This window comes from Solenopsis invicta, chromosome 6 (genome assembly GCF_016802725.1).
Source record: "Solenopsis invicta isolate M01_SB chromosome 6, UNIL_Sinv_3.0, whole genome shotgun sequence".
Taxonomy (NCBI): domain Eukaryota; kingdom Metazoa; phylum Arthropoda; class Insecta; order Hymenoptera; family Formicidae; genus Solenopsis; species Solenopsis invicta.
The window spans coordinates 1156932-1180864 of record NC_052669.1 but is presented as its reverse complement, the minus strand read 5'-3'; the positions used below and the strand labels follow the sequence as shown (position 1 = coordinate 1180864).

The following is a 23933-nucleotide window of genomic DNA, read 5'->3' as shown; positions in this document are numbered from 1 at the left end:
TAAACGGCTGCGAGATCATTGCTGTTATATTATAAAGGCGTACGGAGGGACTACACTACGTGTAGTAACATTCGACGGGTTTCAAAAACAGCCGGCAATCATTAGAAAACGACGAGATGTGTTACCCGCTTTTATCTTTAAGACGAGGAAGCTATTCCGGTCAACGGCTTATATGTATACATAAAACGTTAAAATTGAGAACGTAAAAGGACAGAGCGACATAATATATTCAGACCTGCCACTTAACCGTAATTAAAGCAAGATGGTCACATCGTCAGTACGCCGTCGAACAATAGGGACTCCCACGCACAACAATTGTCACCCTTAACTATTCCCGTCGTCCATCTGGCAAGATAGCTCTCGGAACGGTCAACGGAGCGTTGTCATCTCGTTCGCGGATACGAGGGAAACGAAAGGAAAGCGGCGCCATAGTGGGAGGGTTTTCGTTAATAAGCACCAAGCACCCGCCAGAACGCCTGTGTCGAAAGATCGCGAAGGAAACGGCGGATTGTGGGAAGGAAGGTGGAAGAGGCGAGGCAACCTCACCATTGTCGCCGCACGAAAGCGACTGTTTCCGGTACGGTTCTTAAACAAAGCCGGGTGACAGAGAAAAAAATGGGAGAGAGAGAGAGAGAGAGAGAGAGATAAAGAGAGTCCGAGTCTACCGGTTACGTCCTTGCTTCTCCGGCCGCCTTCCAGTTTCTGCGCTCCTCACGATTCGCGGCTCCTCGAAATCGTGTAATTACCGTTAATTCTCTCGCGACGCTCTTTGTACCCGGCCCGAAACATCTGTCGCTAGTTGACCAAGGCGCGAATTAAATAAAGAACACTGCGACTTTCCCACGAACGTCTTGCCTGAATATCGTTATGAATCATCGTAGTATCGCGATAGCTAACCGAGCGTTGCGCATTGTTTAATTCCTTCGTACCCTGACTCTTTTCTAGTAATACTTACAATTAGTACGTTAAGAGAGGCGGTTCGCTCGCTGCGCGTTGACTTGGCGCGAGACGCGATCGCACCGCTTGATCTAATTCAAATTTTTATTGAAGGTTTTTAAGATCGCTAATTACGGATTTGTAATCAGTAATAGTTTGGGTGCGACAACCGTTGAATTAAGTCAGCTGGTCATTATGACCCCATGTAACCGTTATGATACTTTGTTAACGTATGATCGTTAAGAGTTAAACAATACTTTAACGAATATAATTGTTCAAGTTTCAATATGAAATATTGATTATTAACGAAATTATTTAATTAAATAAAAATGGATGCCGCCTCCTCCTCTACATCAATTGAATAATTAATTTAGGGGGGGTTAATAGTCCTTTAATAGCGAACCATGGTAACTAAATCTAGGTTGAAAGGCTATTTTAATATAACGTCAATGTCACTTCAGAGCCGTGTTTCTGTTTGTGTATACATACATGTATATTACGTACGTACATACGTATGTTCATGCGTACGTTCGCGCGCGTGTGTGCGGCCCACATATCCTAATATGTCGAGTTACGGTTACGTGTTGTGGACGTAAAACCACGGCGAGGCGAGTTTCTCTACTTCCATTCAATCATACGTAATTGAGGCGGCGAGGTCTTTTGTCGAGGTCCGTGTACTCGTCGAAAACGTTTGACCCGTTTCCTCGCCCCAGCGCACTTAAGGGTATTTGCGCGCCCCGAAGAAATTCATATCGCGTGACTCCGCGCGCCAATGTCCGATTTTTCTCTCTCTCTCTCTCTCTCTCTCTCTTCGAACGGAACGGAGATCGACCGGTTTTACGCTGTGGTATGTAGGCACGCGTAAAACCCTGGACGCGGCGTCTCGATCGTCTCCGTGTGTGCCGAGAGGAAACGTCCAGCCGCGATAAAGTCGAGGATGGACCGACGCGCCGCGCATTCGACAACTCGTTCGTCCGGATTGCTTCGTTATGTTAATTAGACCATGCCTATGTTGTAACAGATGCGTGATGCCTCTAATGATGATGTCCAATTTAAACGTAAGCATTTGACGACGTTTCTTTTGAAGCGGCTGGAAAGTGGTTTCGAACGATTACGGCTGATACTTTCTTATAACGATCCGGTGTTTATTTAGCTCTCTTCGCTTTTTAGCCTTTTTTTCAATCGCACGGAATACCCATCGTTTCCATGTTCTTCGAAACATTACTGTAATAGTGTTAGTATAGCATTGACTATATTGGTTACTGAACGAAACATAATTATTAATTACTCAGTTATAGCTGGAAAAATTATACCTGCGAAAATTAAAAGTGCTCGCAAATAGGGGAAAGATCAATTAATCGAGCGTTTATATTGAGATACTTCAAATATTACATATCAATAAAACGAAACGCTTTGACATTACTTATTGTTAGTCTTCTGAATCGTAAGTGACGGAAGTGTAAGTCAAACTACATCAATTGTCAATGGTCTAACTTTATGACAAAGTTCCGTTTTATTAATTATGTTACAGTTGGTAGAAATTAAATCATTTTAGTCGATTGTTTGACGTTTTTTATGGTTGAAAAAAATTAAGTAAAGTCAAAACGTTTTGTTTCATTGACATAATATTTGAAGTACAATATTCCAGTATAAACACTACTTTTATAATACTTCAACTTATTTGCTCGATTGACCTTTACTCTATTTGCAAGTTTGCCTAAACATAATACACGAGCAGTTTTTTTATTGTTTTGATTGAAAGTGTTATTGTTAAAAAATTGTACTTGCAAATAATAATTAGTCTGCATAAATAAATCATAAAGATAAATAAAGAAACGTCAATTGCGGTCGAGACTGATGCCTAATATTATTTTATATATAAATTTTTAACGCATTAGCCTATAACCTACGTACCGGACACGGTCAATCTCAAAATGCACTCGTAAACTGAAGCCAGAAATAATAATACAGATTAAATTATTATCATTATTAATAATAATGCTACAGGCATCTTAGAACACATAAATAATTTATAGAAAAAATACTACCCCAAGTAGGGTTGGAAAATTTCAAACTTCCTCATTCCGTGACGGATTTTGAAGCTTGGCTGTGGGGTAGTACATTTCGCAATAAGTTATTTACAGTCGCTTGCATACGTTTGAAGATTTACATATAAAATGATATATAAAATGATATTAGACACTAAAATTCAGCCTCACGGCAGTTTACGCTCCTTTACTTATTTATACTTGGAAAATAAGTGAGTTTGCATAAGTGTGCTTTTGACATTTGCCTCAATAAACTGTTTCTTCGTTTGTATAGAAAACATTCGTAGCAAATATGACTGGAAGAGAAAAACATCGATTTTCAAGGAAATCAACGTGACCATCAGATTGGCGAGCACTTTCCCGTAACTCGTAAAAAAAAAAACGGATATCACCATGTTATATATCGATCATCGGCGACCTTTTTTCAAAAGTTGTGTTCTAAGAAACTCAGCTCGTAAACTATTAATTCGGCCGAGAACATGTTTTTTTTCATTTATAGAAAAATCAGTAGGTCAATTTATTTACTAAACTCTAATTAACAATAAGATGGTTAAGAAGAATAACTACCTTAAATATTTCTATTGTATTTGACCTTTCAATTAATTTTACATTTCATAATATTTTTTTTATGTACTTATAATTGACGATATTTTTTATATTTACAACATTTAATTCTAAGAATTAATTATTAAAAAAGATTTATCATACAAGTTTCTCATTTTGCATTGAATTTATATCATTTTCTCAGGATTTTACACAATTACGCGCATATTAGAAAAAAAAGTTGCGTTCGCAATTAATTTTTTTTTTAGAATTTAGTCAAATGACTCATTACCAGCAACACAGAAATAAAATTAATGCAAACAGCCAACGGATAGCTCACTCTTCTATTGCGTAAACTATTAATATCAATGGGTTGATTATAGTTGTCAGTTAGAACAGCGGTGTGGTTAGATTCTTGGAACAGATAGGTAGCATCAAAGCTCTAAAACGAAGGGAAGAAACGGGAAACAGCAGAGGGAAAGGTCGCTAAGATGGCACCAATTACCTCCGGCGACGCGTTGTTTAAGGGGTGCCGCCGATCGGACGTTCGATCGATACGAGGCCGCGCATGGAAATCGAAGCTTCTTTACGAGCTCGAGAGACGCGATCGCCAATAAAAGCTCGAGTCAAATGTTTGCCGCGCTCGTAAAATCGGCATCGTACGAGACACGCGCGCGACCCTGCGGTCCACTCTTGCCGACAGACCGAATATCGTGGAAACCGCGAGTCCGAGATTTCCAGGACCGATATCAGTCGCCTTCCTCGAAAGCCTATCGACCACTTTCTACAGCGGCAGATTCGCAATTTGATTCTCGTCCGTGCAAGAGAACCGCGTCATGAAATTTTTTTACGGTACACCGTCTTTTTGGCATCGCTCGTGATTTTAAATCAAGAAACTCTAGCACCATTTTTCCTATTTTTCAGAGACGATTGTGTTTGGTATTTGTAACTATAATTGCATGATAAAATAATTGTAATAAGAATCTCCGTTTCTATAATTATTATTGTTATAACATTAGTAATAATAATTTCACCAGTTATGAAAAATTTTTACCATAAATTATGATAATTTTAAATGTTGATATAATAAAATATTAAGATAATGTGAAAATAAAATAAACTGTAATAGTTGTTTTAATCGCGCAAATTATAACTTTTAGTTATTATTATTACTACGCAAATAGTAAACGAATATTTGAAAAATAGTTACATTTACTATAATTATGATTGCATTTACTAATATTATTTAATGTTATTAAGTAAACATTAAATGCGCATTTAATGTTTTACATGAAAAATAACTATAAATTATTCTTACGATATGGCAATTATAACTATCTTTTTTTCTCAATGTGCTGAGATGTACATAAAAGAAAAGACTAAACGTGATCGTAAATAGCTCAATTTATGCAAATGCAAATCAATATGTAAAATAGATCAATAATGAGCAATTTAATTTTGGTATAATAATTATAAATGTAATAACTATCAATTTACAAAGTAAAATACATAATGATGGACGTTTTGGATTAAAAAAAAAAGGAATTATTGTATTAATATATTGTTACACTTTATTATTAAAAATCATGACTAAGTTTACCGGTTCGAGTATTACTTCGTCGAAGTAATGAGTCATAAGCATATGGAGCAAACAACTTCGGCGGTCAGTATCTTAATGAAGCAGGACGAAGTGTGCGAATGAGAATAAGAAGGTATAATACAGAAACACTCACTTGAAAAGTCCTTTCCGTCGAGGAGGGCGGTGTAAGCGGTGAATGATGAATTTGCCGCGTAATTATAGGGGTCGAGGACGGACTCCTGGAGGACGGTGCTCTCGTTTCCCTGGCCTCCCTCTCGCACACCGAACCCGGCGACCAGATTTCACTTTTCCTGTTGCCGATACTCGACGAGACGTCGCTCGGCTTCGTGCTGAGGTTCAACGGCACCTCCTCCTCTGAAACGAGAAGTTGCCCGTCTATTTCGTCATTCGAACGCTCTTTCACTTTGAAAATTACATTTTAATGACTAACTGAATCATATACATGTAAAAATGTCACATTGCAATACGTTTGACATATAAAATGAACAAAGCTTTTGTCTATATAGATAAAATGAAGTTGTAAAAAAATTTCTTGGATTGTGTAAATACGAGCAAAATATATAAAGAATCATTTACACACGAAATAAATTTAAAGACAGAATTAATAATCAATATATATTAAGTGTTTACACACAGAAATATTTTGCCATGAACTGAGAGTATTTATAACATAGAGAACGCAAAAAAAGCAAGAAACCTCATACTGTCGCGATACTGCGATATCAAAAAAAAAAGAAAAAAAGAAATGAAAATTTATGATCGATCATGTAATGTCATCACTAAAGGCGGGGAACTTTTATAATTTTTGCGCACTGTGCATATATATATGCCCAGATAGCAATTAATTGATCGTAATTAGTATCCGTGCAGCAAAGTCGAGCGACGGCGATAAATGATGCCTCGTGCGACAACGTTGGTCGATCGATAGCACCCACTTACCGATAATTGCTCATTAACCGGTCTACTTTTTTTAGAAGAGCAAGTTTTAAACGCTCTGAAAAAAGGTCTATCTGGAGAAGCTGATTAAAAACAACTCCACTAAACTCATCTAACAATAAATCGTGATCGTTATCAGGTGAAAACGCTCAGTTATATTTCATCGTAACTTTCGTGTTTTTGTCTTTACACCTGTTAAAAATTGCTTACACATAATATTAATCCAATTGTGACACACTGTACTTATACTGTGAACATGTCCAACTGGACTGAAAATAGAAAGCATTCATGCTTGATATGACCGAAATGGACTACATTGTTAGGCAAACTATTATTTAAAAGTAATTTAAGATAATATAAATTTTGTATTATCTGATGATTTCTGATGAGTAATAATGTTACTCTTCCGAAACAAGAGTTTTACTGGTAACGTATTGAAACATTTGCAGATTGGTTTAAGAGAGATCTAATGAAATCTCACCGAATTTGGCCTTCTCCGGCGTACATCTTCGGGGTGATCCGGGACGTGCCGGACTAAGAGGTTCCGAATGAATAGGTGAGCAATTCGTGACCGGTGTCGTCTGTTGGGATGAGAGTCTCGTAGACGGGAGCAAAGAATGTGGCAGCAGCAGGCCCATGTGACGTGCCCACCAGGCACCCCCGGATGCCCCATAACCGCCGTACATAAGACCGCAACGCATGTCTGAGACAACGAAGATAACCATACTGAGTTCAAAATGTGGAATTTAAAAGTGTGATAGTCTTCAATTAGCAGAGAATTTATAGAAAATGCTTTCGGAAATTACGTCGTCGTAGTTTAATGATGTGTATTAGAAACATTCTTATATGTATAAAATAATTGAAGGATTTTCTACAGAAACCAAAACAAGCTCAAAAAGTTGAATTTTTCAGAAACAACTTATTTTTAAACTATTTGTTGTACAAATATAATGTTTTCTTTGAATATATGTTATATATAATAGATACAATAAAGTAGGATTTGATCAATATTTTGTGACCCGTTTAAAAAAAAAAGTAAAAAACCTCTGAACTTTTTCCCATTTTTTGTTTAATTCGTAAACAAAATTCTTCATGATTTGACGCTATTAGGAGAAAATGATTTAGCGCCATATAATCCAGATTTTATAAAAATGGATTCGTTTGATTTTTGCAGGAAATTCTTCAATTAATACACATAAAAACGTACAGGATATCAAAATCATATACAGGAATAATTAAATTAAGGAACATTAAAAATAAACCTCGCGACTCAATTATAACTATCCACCCTTACCTCGCGCGGCAACACTAGCGCTGAGTGGTAAACCCTGCAGTCTCAGATCGGGATTGTAATTCGAGACAAGGGTGAAAGCGCTGAAACGATCGGGGACGGGTTGACAAAGGCCCGAAGGTGCATTGGTGGATGCGATGGTGGTCGAACTGCTTCCCGGTACACCTGGGCTCCAAGGCGAGGATGGCAGCGTGATTATGCTCGGGCTGCCGGGTGGCGAGAGGGTAGCCGGGGGTGACAAGGCGCCCGCCGGAACTCCCACGGGATTGCAATGAAGTTCCGGTTTCATGTGCCAAGTTCGAGGTACCGCTTCTATTACGAGAGAGCAAATATTTTGCTTATTATCCCTATGCACGAACGCAAAATGTGCATACAATATATACATTTCACTATCGTAATGCACGTTTACACCGCGTCATTAGCGACGAGTTCTTTTCGAAGTACAATCTGAAAACACAATAAATACGTGTGTATGTGTGTATTTTTTCAGTTAAAGTTCGCCATGATAGATAAATTGATAATTCTTATCGTCTCACAAGTCAAAATTGAAAAATAGAAGAAGATTACCGATATCGACATATTAATGTGTAATTAATACGTCTATACTAAATTGTTTTTGGTTGAAATTGAAAAACAACATTATAAAACTCAAACTTTAGAAACACAAACTAAAAAGTGTTATCTGTTTGATAATATAGAAGTTTTAATAATATCGTTTAATAATTTCGAATTTTGCAATAATTAAGTTTTTTATAAGATTAGTACATGAGCTGCAAAACCGATAGTAGGCACTAATGCTCCATTTTCCTCTTCTTTTTCTTTAATATGAGTCACCCGTACAAAATAATGTATATAATGGATTAGGGTTCGTAGAAGCATTTCATTTTGATTTGTAAAATTCTTTATCAATTTATATAAATATTTTATTACATATTCCACAAGACACGGAATATGTGATGCGATAATTTATAGAAATTAGATTTCTAACTTTAATCACTTAACAGATAGATCTCATACGTAATTCTGTACCTCGTAATTCTGTAGCTTTTATTGTATCCAATATGGTCTTTATTATCTTATAGTCTGTATTATTGACAAGTGTGCCAGTTTACATTCCAATTTTACGATTAAAATAGTATTATAAGTAACAATAGGAAAGGAAAAAATATAAATAAAACAATTTTAGAATTTTAATATTTTGCATAAAACGATACAAGCATAAAAAAGTTAACATACGTAGTAATTTATTTATTATTATTTAAACTACATAATTTGCAAAAAAGTCATGTAAATTTTATTATTCCTGCTTTTGAAGAATTAGTTTCTAATAGATTTTATGCCCATAAAAAGCCATAAATGTATAAATATCAGTTTTTGCTTCTTTAATTACCTAAACTGATCGTATTTTTATCAGTATTAATAAAGTACGATGATTTGTTTCCAAGAACTAAGGGAATATATTCGCTTTAGGAAAACTTACTGTCGTTATTGCCAACCTTTCTCTGTTATATTTTAAAAGCATCAATTATTTAACAATAATGGCATTTACTGCACTGAAAAATTTTTCGTAGCAAAATTATTGGTTTAAACAAAATTTTTATTTAATGAATTTTATTCGTTTCTTCTACAACTATATTTTTTAATAATTTTTTGTAGATCTTTAGTCAGAAAAGTATCAAGTACATAAATATTAAATACTTAAACTAGAACTACATGGAATAAAGATGAAAAACAGAAAGTATTAAAATAAAATAAGTGTTTTTTATCTGTTTTGAAGAACCTTTTGCCAGAGGTTATATTTAACATGATTTTAATTTTTAAACGTTTCTAAAAAAAATAAAGGCAATTTTAATTTTTAAAAGAAAGATAGGCATCTCATATAGTATTTTGTATGTTTATAAGTATTATTTTGATATTTTCTAACAGATATTTCTCTCCAATAGATATTTTATAATAGAAATTTTTAATTATATATATTTTTTTTTCTCCATCTTGCTTACAGATTTTTAATTCATCCTCTATCTCTGTACGTAGATTCTGTTCTTATTTGCATTATTTATAATAAAGTAATGAGCAATTGCTAAAATATTACGATTTAACATCGTAAATAATCATAAAATTTTTATGGAAAAAAAGAGAAATTACGGAAGTTTATGTTAAGTGTGATATTTTTCGTAAAAGCACGCGTAGAGACTGCATTCCACGCGTTCATTACATACACGAAACATACGGTAACACAGAAATGAATAATACATGGAGCCTTGAAGCGGATTCTTTCGTGATGCATAAACTCCGATGATGCCGATCGCGATGCTTGCGATCAAAATCCTTTCCATCGCATAAATGAAGAATGATTACAGTCCAAAATCACGGCTTGATCGAACGTGTTGATCGGGAAGATTACAAAGCGAGAGCGATGTGCTACGCATCACGCGTAACTTCCAAATTTGTTTTGCAAACACATGGTAAAAAAAAATAAACCGTAAACGCAGATTACGCTCTTATTTGCATTATTTGTAATGAGGCGTTTTATGCGCGGCCGCTGAAATATTTATGGAATTATTCTGAACGTAAGATGTCGCCCGCTAAAATAGCATTTATAAATAAATATTAAGAATTCAAATAAGAGACGAACATAATTTTTTTGTGGTTATACATGTTTTTCTTTTATTTATACCCAGATACAAATTATGCACATGTATGCGCGTGTGCGCGCGTGAATAGTATTTATAAATTATATTTATAAATATATATATATATATATATGCATCTATACTTATAATTTACATATTATATGTATTTATAATTTATAAATGCTGTTTTAACGACTGTAAACTGATATCCTAACGTTCAGAATAATTCTGTAAATATTTTATGCGCGATTGTACGTAAAATGCCTTGCTATAAATAATGCAAATAAGAACATAATCTGCGTTTATGGTTCATTTTTTACCATATATTTGCAAAACAAATTACAAGAAGATACACGGGTTGCATAGCACGTCGTACACGCTTACATATATGTATTACAGCGGCAAATTGTGATTTAAATATTTTTTGTCGATTTGAAAATTGATCCAAACATTAAGCAGTATTTAAACATGATTCTCGTCTCTTACATCAAGGTCCAGTGAATCATTAATCGCAGCGAGTGCAGCTAATTGGAGATTGAGCTGCAATACACATAACACGTCGAATTTCCCCCAAATTATACGCTCGTTGCGCTGCTCGTTGCGCTCCACGGCAATCTCCGTTCGACAATACAGAATTAGGAATGCTGGCGATTATGAACTCCATATTTATAACGGTCATGCAGCACCGATAGAAGAGTTATTTAAACCGTTGCTGGCCTCCATATCGCACGGCGATCTCGCGCATCGATGAATACGGAATGTTTATGCTCGCCGCGTTTAACGCGAGCATGTCGACGTTTAATGCATCGTCGGCGACGGTCTCGTTTCGTGTGCATCAGATTCGCGCGGCGGAATAAAAAAAAAACGGCAAGAGGAAAAAAGAATTCGCGCGCGAAAGGGCGGGAAAGAAATCACAAACGTGCGACCGGTTGCCGGCCGGTGAGATGAATTATAAATCGTACGTGCGCGACTCGCGACGAGTATCGGACGGACGTATCGAGAGACGAGATCCTAATCGCGCGAGATCGGACAGATGTGATTGCTCGACGCGGCTTCGCATCGCCGACGAGTCCACGATATAAAATGTCCCGGCCGACGCAAACCTGACGGGACAGGCTCTCAAAAGCAACCGCCGATCAGCTTGCGCGTAGCGGTAATCAGCAGTAATAAAATAAATGCGTTTGCGCGCAGGTTGCTCTCCATCACGCGATACGCTCCGATACTGATTTCTCGAGTTGTCATGAAATTCTGCAGATCGACACCGCGGTCGAGGAGAAAATTTTAAACGATTATGGCATCGGCGATTTTCGCGTATGCAATACACACGTTCTCTGGAAAAATTATACGTAATATTGATTGTATAATTTTTGTACACGCAGTGCGATTCAAACTTATGATCGAGAATCTGATGATTTTTTCATTTTTTTTAAACGCGCTGCGCACAAGTTTTCTAAATACACTTTTCAATAGTTGCACACTATGTAACTTTGTAATGTAAAAGATATTGTTAAGGAATTTAAAAATTCGTGGAAATGATCTATTAGTAGAAGATACACTGAGAGAAACATTTTTTTTTAATGAAAAATAATACACTTTCTCAGAGTCATATATTTTAATACAAGCATTTGTTTGTTCTGTTTAAATAAAAATATTTACTTTTATGTAAATATATGTATAGACGTATTATCTTAAGCATATGACTTTGTATTTTTATATTTTTTGTACTTAAATAATAATTTTACAAATAAACTAATAATATTAAATCTAATCAAATTGTTGTCTTAGATTGAAAAAAATATGATTATCTCAGAAATATAAAAATATTCTAACTGTAAATATTTTCTAGGACTGCAAGAAAAAATGACTTGGATAAAAATCATGTTATTTTATTTACATAAATATTTCAGTTAAGAAATTTTTAACTCGACTGGCACGTAAATAAACTATTGGGACTCACTGAATTAATAATTGTTTTTGTGTTAAGTAAAATTTTTTTGTTGTAACATATTTTTTCTTTCATATGTTTTTTACGAGTTGCAAACAAATGAATAATTAACGAGCACAATGCGAATACAGTTTTTGCTAGCGCGGATGATTTGTAAGACACGCAAATGAGCGAGTGGAAATAGAAATAGCCATTTTGCGTGAAAACGACGATGTGTCGGAAAGCCGATGATAACCCGCGAAGTAAATCACTGGCTCGAAGGTCCCACTGTGTCGATAAGAATCGCGTCTGGACATAAACTACGACTAATAACCGCCACTCGTTGTTTGAATAAATCTGTAATGCGTCCGTACGAGCCGCATTCCTACATAATTCATGGGCAGACGCATCGCCAGCGAGAATTTGTTACTCGTTTCCATAGATAACGGTGCACGATGTAGTTTCCTGCCGCAGGATGCTTATTGCGAATTTGAGTCACTGTTCCACAGTTTTAGGCGAGCGAATTGAAAAGGAAAATGAGCGCAGAGAAACGACAGTGCATTCGACGGTCACGAAACTAATCGTGCGGGCACGCGAGATAATTAAAATTTATTTTATGTTACAATTCATCAAATATTATAATTTTATAGAAAAAATTTGATTAAAAGTGAAAGCTTTTGCCAGTGATACATTTCCATCGAAAGAAAATTTATGTTCAAAAAAATATGCTGAAAAAAATTCACCGGATTGTAATGAACAAAATCAGATTGAGAAATATATTTAAATAAAATTGCAAAACGTCGATTTTACTTTATTTTTATCTTTTTTTTTACATAAATTTGAAAATATGTTAAAAGATGATTAAATTGTGTCAAAATAATACTAAATAAACAAGATTATCTTGTATATGATTATGAATTGCCAAGATACAAAAATATTCAGAGTTTATTTTATGCTACAAATGAAAAGCATACTTTTATCATCGGAAATAACATGCGTTGACAAAGATTTTTACTTCAGTTCTAATCAAATTTTTTCTAAAATATAACATTTGATGAATTTGAAAATTAGTTTCGTGATTGTAGTTTGAAAAAATAAAAAAAACATACCGCTGGCATAAGCGTCCTTATGTAATTCCTGTAATTTCTTGGCAAATAACTGAAATAATAATCTAACAGGAAAAAGAAGAAAGCAGAAGAGAGACGGATCGAATGTATCGATCTTCGTTTCGGGCCTAATGAATTGTGATGAAAATGTATGAGATTAAAGCGCAAGAAATAGCTTGGCTTGCGAGATTAAATATGCATTGAAATATGTTAGAGGAATTTCGCTCGTTAAACCAGAGACAGAAAACGAAAGCAGGCCACGATTTTGACACGTAAAGTTTCCAATGACTCGCGTTGAAATTCGAAGCCTCGATATTAGATGGACATGTATTTAGACAGGTGAGGCCAATTCAACGATATATCACGCTGCACTTCTGCGTTGTTATCGTCCATGCATCATGTCACCCACGGAATAAAGAACCATGTTCTGTGTGTTGCGCATGTGAGAATAAATCATAAGCATCGCAAACCCGATTTCCTGCTATCCTTTTAAGTTTAACGCGGCAATAAGCTATAAACAATACTGAACAGAAATGTCAAAAATATGTCCCCCCAAAAATCATACAAATTAAAACATAATTACATAATAAAGTATAATAACAATAATTGCAGTGTTGAAAATATATTATGAAAATATATTGCTATATAAATACACTTATAGAATTCATTATTACGCTTAATTATTATCAATTGGACAGAATAAACAAGGAAACAGAGAATAGATAAATTCATACAAAATATATTATACACATATTCTGTCACAAATTGTTTACACACAGAAAAGCTGAATTCAATGCTATTACTTTGATATGTATTATAAAATTAATCTAGAAATAATAATTATTGTGTGTTTGGAGAAAAATATTTTACTCTTCAATAAAAAAATTCTTAAATTTAGAATGAAATAATCTTGGTACTATCCTATTAATCTTTTCAGATTTAGATTAAACAATGGCGTAATGAATCTCATCAAATACTTTTGATTTAATATTAAATTGATCTGAAGAAAATTTGAAAATTTTTTTCTAATAAAATGTGATAAAGACTGTTAAGGAACACTCGCTTTGCAAATATCAAAATCGTCTTATAGCATAAAGGCTCATCAAAACGCTTTACACGAACAAAGGCTAGTGGATTTTTCGCGGATGCGTTAATTATAATTAATAGCATCAAATCTTTCTTATAAGCAAGTGCACAATCTCAAACCGTATTAATTATTGTGCATTTACAATATCAAACAAATTTTTATTCTAAATGTAAAAATATACAAGTTAAAATTATAATAACATGTGTGTCACTCTTGATTCAAAATCAAATAAGTCAATTTTATTTAATTCTATGAAAGAGAAAATAGACCTCATCTTAATATTGCTTTATTTTTATACTGTATAAGATTGCAATAGGATTGAACATGCTAAGAATATTGTTAATCTTATTATTAGAAATCCTTTCTAAGGAGATTCCAAGTGTTAGCGTTCAATCAATGTTGAACTCGCAACGTGTGTTTTTAACAGCGAAATCTACTCGATGTTTAGCGATCGTCAGGACGTAACAAATTTAATTTTATAAATGATATACCAAACTGCAGAGGTGCGTGCGGTAATCGATGCAATAACAAAAATCTTTAATGAATGACGAAGATTGATTGATTCAGTACGTGGCCATCTGTAGAAATATCTGTCGCTTAACAGATTCAAAGTGCGTTAACTACGTCATTTCTTAATTTTACACTTGAGGCTTGACGAATTTTACATTCACGCGAAATGAATTCCGAGTCAGTGAGTCGTTTGCTCGCCGTGAAAATTAATAGCGGCCAGATGGAATTCTTTTAATCATCAATTAATCATTTTGGACTTACGTTATATTCTCATGAATGTAAAATGTTTTTAATTCATGGCAATTTCGGCATCAGATAACATTTTTGTTTACGGAGAATATATGTAGTTACAAAAATTACATTATATTACGGAAATTTTTGAACGCGTTTTTGGAAATTTCTTTATCTAACGTGTATCTTTCGTTCTATGAAATCCGAATACATAGCAGACAATGAAAGATCATTTATCGAATCGATTAATTGATGACAAGCAGGACTGCAGGCCTCATAAATGGCTAATCTTGTTTGTTCGTCAATTACGAAAGTAACTCCTACCACCAAGACTCATCGTGAAATCTCGAAAAACAATCATGAATATTTACGCGAAGCCCTGATTAAATTGTGTGAACAAGTGTCAGATGTGTTCCTCTCGCTTGAGTCTCTTTAAGACGGATTTTGGGACTAAGTTATAAGTGTCGCAGTTTCGAACGGATTAAAATAAGCATTCAATTTGGTTTCAAAAATAAATGCAATTTTCAAATATTACAATATTACACAAGTCGATGATATTGTAGTAAGAATACAATATTTAATCTTCCTTTTTTAACATTTAATAAATTCAGTAAAATTAAAAACAGATTTGTTCCAAAAATTAAATTATTTTCTAAAAATGTATTGTAATAAATTTGTTAATTGACTTATGTAATTTCAAACAATTATTGTAAATATTTAAACAAAAATTTGCACTTGAGAGAAAAAACTAAAGAATATAGATTTCATTAAATCTGTTAAAGAATAAAATTTTTTTCAATGTTTTATTGAAAAAAAACCGTTTATTAAACTTCGTGCAAGAGCACTATAATTATATTAACGTTTCATTATATTTTTGCAATGCGCAGTAGAAAAGTTGCGTGTGTATGCTAGTGACTGTATTTTATGCAACTGGGCAAAGTGCGACGATGTTTTGGAAATTTACACGTGTTTCTAACAGTAACATTTGCATTCGTGATGTGTTTAAAAGATTAGCCAGTCTAATGCCTCGTGCTTCAGTTATCATTCTGCGCCTTATCCGCAGTATTACTTTTTCGCGTTTACGATTACGATAATATACGCGAGTCGCAAAAATCTTTTATTAACAAGCCACACGTTTTATAAACGTTATCTCCACACCTGCGTTCTATTGAGTCTGTGAAAATAAAATAGTAAGCAATGGAATAAACAAATTTATCTTTTACGTGGAAAGAACCGCGCTTTTATTGAAATACAATACTTAAAAAAGTTAGTTCTAAAAATAATTTTGTTTAGTTTATGAAAATAATTACGTAGGACGTTAGAATGTCAGAACCTTTTACAGCGTTGTTTATCATGCTCAAACGTATTATAAAATTGATCCAACAAAATTATTTTCAAATCTAAAAATTTTTAGATATTTCAACAAAATCATTCTTTCTGTATAATAGATTCATGCAAAATATACAAGCTGACAGAGCAGTCAGTCGAATGACGTAAATGAATGATATCTATGTTTTAACATTATTTCAAAATTCAAGAATGCAAAAATTTTTTGTTTTTACATTGATTATAAAAGAAAAGACGAATTCAAATAAAATTCCATAAGACACAGGTGAACGAAATTTCGCGCTTTTAGAGAGAAAAATATTTCTTGTGCGGACATGTGTGTCTTTAAAATCGTTTGAAATAAATCAGCAGAGGTTTATATCTGAAATTGTGAAATTGTAAATGAATGTTGAACGAGAGGACAGAAGTGGGAAAGTTTATGTCGCTTGTTAGAGCAGATTGTACAAACAATCTGTATGTTTTTTTACAGAAGACACACATGGAATCTATCAAGACTGAGAAATGTTTTAGAATGAAACTTCAGATGTGTGACTTGGCGTCGGAAAATGTGACGAGGACCCTACGCCTCTTGAATATTCGAGGTAAATCGTCTATAAATTATAATAAAGCACGATTTACTCGATAAAGTAAATCAAGCGCTGGAAAAATTTCAAGTAACCGGTTGTAATTTTGTTTACGTGCAAACAACTTTCATCGAAAATCTTCGAGTGTGCTCTCATTAAAAATTGTTATTAACAAGTCAGTCATCGTTAACAATTAAACATTATTAGCATTACGGCAAGTTATAACAAGTGCTTTCGCGTTACGAAAAAATATGATAAACTTGCAAATGCACCTGTTAAAAATATACGCGCTTTGCTTCATTTAAAATGTTAAACGCCAAACTAATCGCAGAATACGTTCGAGAAGTTGACGAGGACAACAGCGATCTGCGACACGTAGACTACCATAACATTTAAGACATGATAAAGATCAGGTGCGGATTTCAACGGAAAAAAACACAGGTTTCTCAAGTCTGATAAGAATTGCGATTGACGTCGTGGAAAGTTACAAGACAGGTCAAAACTTTACATTGCACGATGGCAATATTAAAAATCAAATTCACGTCATTTTGATTGACAGGATCGTTGATGATTGATAGTGTGCATATGGCATCGACATATTTTCATACAAGATAAATTTATTACTCATGTTCGTTCATGTTTTCTGTAACTGATAGCAAGATCAATGAATTGATCTCTCATACAACTTTTTCCTGTCTAAAAAAATTATGTGCGCATCGATTTTTTAAAAATATAAAAAATTTATGAAATGCGCAAACAAATGAGTTTTTGACATTTCATAATTAAATTTGTATTCTCTATATCGACAATTTAATTTTTTTCTAACTTGTATAATAATTGAAAACTTGTATCACAAATTTAAATTTCTTTTATCGATCGATCCCAAATTGTTCTTTGTAACACATAAAAGAAGAAAGAAATATAACTTACAGCAAGCGTTTAAAAGAATTAAGTGTGTGATACTTGCGACGATATTACGATCATCAAAGTTTACACCGGAGAGTTTAATCAATCGGCGAGCATCACAATATGTTCTTGTTACGTACATCGCGGGGATCATCAATAAGTGGATCCGTTGTGCTCAAAGATATCAACCAAATCCTTTACTTACCACACATCACGTTCAGGTGTTGTAGCGATGCGAGAACGATGGCGCTAAAATTGTATGCCGCTCATGGAGCCGCGCACTATTCCCCGCGCACTGTGCCTACCAGATCAGTTCGGCGCGAATCACACAAATCTCTTTGGTAAACGACAAACCACCGGCACAAGTCGTCCCCTTCTCCCACAGGTACCTTCGCGGAAGCACGCGGTCCCGGGCGCTCGTCGAACGTAAGATCAAAAGTGTTCTCTTGGACAACCTTGGAATTGGTCCCATTCACCACCGGTCGACCGGTCAAAGTCTCGTGATCTTTCCGGAAGTCACGTGATTCATCGAGGTCGATCGTGGTACCGCTTGAACCAATCCTCCTCCTCCTCCTCGATACTTGGAGTATCGCTCCAATCTCTCAGTGAGTCATGAACCACGAGATGTTTTAAATCCCCTGGCAGACGCTTTACGTCAGCCGCTGCTGACTTCCTCCTCCGCCTTCTTCTTGTTGTTTTGACGGCGACTAGCGCACTGCTGTGATGTATATCGCCTATCGATGTATACAAGTAGTGGAACCAGTAGTGGTATAGGTATATGAGGTGACAGCTCGACCGCAAGAAGCTGTCTGAACGCCAGTCCGTGCGAAGAAGAAATTCTCACTCTTCCCTCTCGGAGTGTCCTGGCTAAGAGCAGGACCCCGACTGACCCCGCGGTGTGGCCGAGGAGGGCACGCACGGTCTCTCGCGTGTGAGGACGAGCGTGTATCGGTCTGCCCGTAGCTTCCCCTTACCTGGTCTGCTACCACTCCGCGCTCAGGTTTCGCTCTTCTCTCACCTGCGCGCCAGTCTTGTGTGCTACCTGGAAGCCCCGCCTACCTTCGTTCGGTCGTGGCGCCGAGTACGCCGGCGTCCGACGTGGTGGGAAACGAAGAGGAGACGACGCGCGCGTCGTTCTTCCCTCTCTTCTTCAACCCCTCATCGATCGCCGCGGAAATCGCTGGTAGCACGGTGGAAACGTATGTTCCTCACGGTATCTAACCCCACTACCACCACCCCTTCTGGATGGAGATGCGCTCTAAGCGTCGCGCCAACGGTGGGCGGTTTCCTCCTCGTCGTAGCCGCAGCGGGAAGGGATCACGAGGTGCAGGTGTCCGTATCAGTGTTTAGCGAGACGAAATTCTAAATAGCAAATTAATTGACTCGCGGAGGGCGACTGGAATTAACGCGTCCGCATGGACGCGTTGTCCCCGTTGAAATGACACACGTGGTCAGTTAATTAATGGTTCCGCGACTCCTCGCGCATGAGGAACGATCGAGCGGCGCGTTGAGTGTTCTTAAATTCAAGTTGCACTTGCCTGTTTTGCAATTGAAATTTCTTAATCGCGTATCTGTTTGGCTTACGACGACAACACGTGACAGATTCTCGAGCGCGGCGCCTTAGTTGCATAAAAGATTAGAGCTTATACAATATCTTTATCGTACATTTGTTCCGACCGCAGATAATCTAATCAATCGCGATTAATATCCCATAAGATACAGAGATCAGATTGTTAAACATTTCATAATTTGTTTACTATTAAATAACGGCTGTTTTATAAGTTTCATAATTTGCATTATTAAGCAATGTGCACACGAAAAGAATGCATGGTTTTACTGTCTAAAAATTCAGAAAGATGTGGACCTGAAAACAATTCTGTTGGGCGCAACGATGATGATAAATGTTGAAAACATTTTTTAATAATTTAGCAATTAATTTAAACGTTCTACCAAATATTTTAAGAGTCCAAAAAAATCAATTTCAGATTTGTATCTTATAGCTAAATTTTTGGATACTTTAACAAAATCATCTTTTGCGTGCATGAAAAAATAAATTTACTAGGTTTCATAAAGCAAAGTCAGACAGATTAAATTCATTTAGGTAACTAAAAATAGATTCGGCTGTTCAATAAGATTAATCTGCTGAATCTTAATAATGCTGCTACTCTTACATTGTGTTCTTTTGGACTATATATTTCTATAGTGTTTTCCTACTGCAACTACAATTTTTAAAAATCCAACACAATGCTTTATCAGAGTATAGTGAGCTATAAAACTTTTTTTAAAGTTTAATGAATTATTAATTAAGTGAAATGGTGTCATTAACTCTTACTTTTAAATTATCAGCGTCTAAAGATAAACCGTCAGTAAAGGTAAAACTTAAATCAAAGTCTGACTAGATTAATCGGTGATTAATTTAACTAGCCAAATCGCTTGAAATAAAGGAGCACTCCAAATCAGAAGAATTTTATGATACAAAATCAATCGTCATAAAACTTGACATATATATTATGAAGTAAAATATGAAAAAAATCTAACCAAAATCGAATGATTAAATGAGTGGATGCTGATCAAAAATCAGAAAATGGATCCGAATTGTGTGGCAGCAGTCTCCATTTGCCAATCGTACAATCTCACTTTGGCAATAAAATAACGTTGTTCGCAAATGGCTCCTCACATATATTGCGACGTTGCTGGGCTATAGAGAGTATTCATACAAAGTGAGATTGACGAGTAGCAAATGAATATACTGCCGCCACATGACCCATTTTTGACCATTTATTTAGCGATTAGATTTTAATTAGATTTCTCTATCTTTTACTTCATACTACGTTTGTATCAATTAAGTTTCATCGCGATTGGTTTTGTACCACAAAATTTTTTTAATTTGAAATTCTCCTTTCTAGCAGTCATCGTTCCTGATCTTCGCTATAAAGCTATATGTTAACTAACAAAAAATTAATAATTCTGTTTATGTTAACAAAACAGTACAGCTTGTATGTATAGCTTGATAAGTTAATCACCGATCAAGTTAAACGAAGTCTGGTCGAAGTTGCCCTGAGAATAGGAGCTAGAGATTTCGGTACTCTCTAATAACATCGCAAATGCGTGGTCCATGATCTAGGGTACCATCGCGCAACGTCCATCTTAACTCAGCGTCTGGGTGCAGACGCCAATAGGCACTCCGCGGAGCGGCCGTGCGCGCGCACGAGATATCCGCCGTTAGATTTGATTCGGCAGACCATCTCACGAGAGTAGGAGAGAGCCGAGTGCGTCGGCGCCGCCGTCGGAATCGCTCTCTATTGGCTACTCTCTCCTAGGAGAGGCGAGGTGCCGTCTCGCTCGCTTGAGCCCGCCGTATCCTAGACGAGCGCTAAGAGGGGTCAGGGGCTGTCTTCGCGATAACCTTCGATTTAAGTGGAAGTATAATCGCGATGCTGCGACAGACTTGAAACTGATGTATCCAGGTCAAGATTGTGCATCACCACTTGTCAATTATGATGGCGTGCTGGCCTCTTTTAGACATACATTCATTTTACGTAACAAACGAAGTGTCGAATTTGCTCTGATGTTTGAGAATTACAAACGAAATATCGATTCTAATCATAGTCAATTGATTATGTAAATGACCATGATTGCATAGGCTTGTTATAATTAATCTTTAAGTAGGTAGGTAGTCAAAAGTTACGTAAGTAGGTAGGTGGGGTGCTGACAAATCCCAAAGAAATATTATCATATTTTTCTTTAGTATATTATGTTACATTTAAATTTACATTAGTTAAATCCTCAAGAGATAGAGGAATGTAAAAAATGAATTTTAAAACTTGTGGATCGGCAAGAAGAATCATCAAGAAGTTAAATATGTAATGATCGAAAATGAAACGCACGTGTGCCAGAATACTTTAATTTCTCTACCTTAGCGATGAGTTAGCAAAAAAACCCGTAATTATCAGGAAAATGGCTTCGAAGAATATTTTCGCAATGCTGAGACAGCCTATCGCTCATCACTCGATTGCCTCACGCGTCGACATATAATAGCTGACCTTTACAATTTTTTTCTTGCTAGTATCAAACCAAATTCAGACTAGATCCTAAATTTTATTTAGCAAATAACTTTCAATAAAATTTAACATCTAGATATAATATTAATGGCACAGTGTTTTTTCAAAGAAATACTGACTTTTTTTTATTTTTTTATCTTTTTCTCTACAAACATAAGTTTGAAGCGTCCATTCTTTGAAGGCGCTTTACCTTAACGTTTCACAACTATATTTTTACGTGATACACAATATATTTGCTCGATGTATCGTCCGAGCGGAACGATTAACGTGCTGCACACCTTGCGGAGATAACGCTTGCGATTAGTACAAGGAGAATTTCCGAATGAGCACGGTTAATCATGATCGGCCGACCGAGAGCCATCAATTGTGCAAGGGCTTTCATTAGCCGCCGTTATCGTCACCTTCACCTCATTATATACCGGATAGATAATCCTCGGTAATTTGTGACGCAACAGCATGCAATATATAAAATTGAAAACGGGGAGGTTTGAAGTAGATTGCAGTCCGTGTTAATCGCGCGCCAGTTTAACCAGCTTAACGATTTATTGCGATAAAAACGCTCTTTTAAAAGATATATTTTTAACTCGAAGAAAAACCCGTACAAATTTGACCAACGCGTACAAAATACTAAAAAAATAAACATTTTATGTAAATTTCATAAATAGTGGGTGCTTTGAATCTTGGTAAGGTCGACGATAATTTCGAAAAGCGACTACGATATCGCATTCCGGTTCGATTCGACGTTTCCATTCGAATCAATTGAATTATTTACCGCGATCGTGTTCCCGTGACACAAACGCGAGGCTGGCTCGCCCGGTGACGTGAATCGCCGCATAGATCACGATCGAGGCATTCTTCCTCTTCTCCTTCGTTTTCCCCTCCGCGTTTCTCGACCCACCGCGGCGCGGTGATGAATGCACGCGCGTATATTGTCGCACAATGCAAAAGAAATTAGCATCGCAATGCACTGCTGCTGCTGCTGGAAAACTAGGTAAACAGCTGTGCGAACAATAAGAGCGCGTTACGACTTCCTTCGCCCTGCCACGCCACTTCGTCGTTCTTCCCTTTTCCTTTTCTTCACTTCGTGCTCTACCTCTCTCAGTCATCTGCCTGCACTATGAAGCTTGCATGACGACGACTGCATTGAGGTTACGAATACGCGAGCATGGCCAAGAAGTCACGTGTGTATTCATCTACAGAAAGAATTTTTGAGGGAATTCCCGCGAGGAATAATCGCGGGTTTCTCGAGAATAACCAACAAGTAATTATCGATAGTGGTTTTAAATTTGTATTACACTGAAAATAAAGTTTCCTTAATTTTAGTATAAATATATTTATTAATATTAAATTTACTTAATTTAAAATAATATTTAAAGTATATAAAGCTATTCTTAATTATAGTAAACTCTTCTTAATTATAGGAAACAATAAAATTTTTAAAAGACTTATTCCTTGTTGAAAAATTTATCTCAATTTAGATTCAGATACTTAATATCCCACGAAAATAAATTTTAATGCATCAAAAATTGCAATTTATTTTAATTTATCCGAGTTTGCGCTTTAAAGTTTCCGAATCTGAAGCGCGAAAATTTGAAAATGTAAAAAAACATTTATTTCTACTCATTTCAATTCATTTGTTGGAACAATATAATACTTGTTGAAATAAAATCTAATAAATAAATTTTTAAAATATAGGTTTTGGATTTTTTAATTTTAAAAATATTTTAGAAAATATCTCACGTTTCTTTTTCAAAATTTACAAAAATAATAAGTTACTTATAAGAGATAAATACTTTTTAAATTTATTACATTTGAGAAAACGTATACTTGTATCTGAAAAAATTTAATATCCTATTATGGAAACAAATAAATTTTTATTTGTATTATATTAATAGCACGCTGTTTACTCCATGGATAATATATAAATTTTACTAATTTATAAGAATATTACTAATTTAAAGAAAATAAAATTTATATTTTAATAAACATTGACTATACTATGACATAAAATAATATTTGTAATTATTAAATGACTTACTTAATAGAAAAGTTGTGTTCTTCAAATGAATGTGCATATACAATCTTTTAGTTTAAGAAAATTTGGTAATTTTATGCAAACGTATGATTTATTAAAAGAATATTTTTTTAGTATACTTTTTTTATTAATGCATGCTGTTATCCCGAAACAATGTAAATTATAAATTATAAAAG

At 35.2% G+C, this 23933-nt stretch overlaps 1 protein-coding gene and 1 long non-coding RNA gene across 2 annotated transcripts in view; one reads left to right on the top strand and one right to left on the bottom strand.

The window, feature by feature from the left end:
- The window catches only part of LOC105205222 (fez family zinc finger protein erm), a 40066-nt gene extending 21401 nt beyond the window's left edge, over positions 1-18665 (bottom strand). Inside the window, exons 1-4 of the mRNA XM_011174522.3 lie at positions 17867-18665; positions 7358-7666; positions 6545-6766; positions 5261-5481 (exon numbers count right to left, since the gene is read on the bottom strand). Of these exons, the coding sequence (XP_011172824.3) occupies positions 5261-5481; positions 6545-6766; positions 7358-7666; positions 17867-17873 (759 nt within the window). The 5' untranslated portion in view covers positions 17874-18665. The remainder of the gene's footprint in view (positions 1-5260; positions 5482-6544; positions 6767-7357; positions 7667-17866) is intronic.
- The window catches only part of LOC120358135, a 143999-nt gene that overhangs the window by 96062 nt on the left and 24004 nt on the right, over positions 1-23933 (top strand). The window lies entirely within an intron of this gene.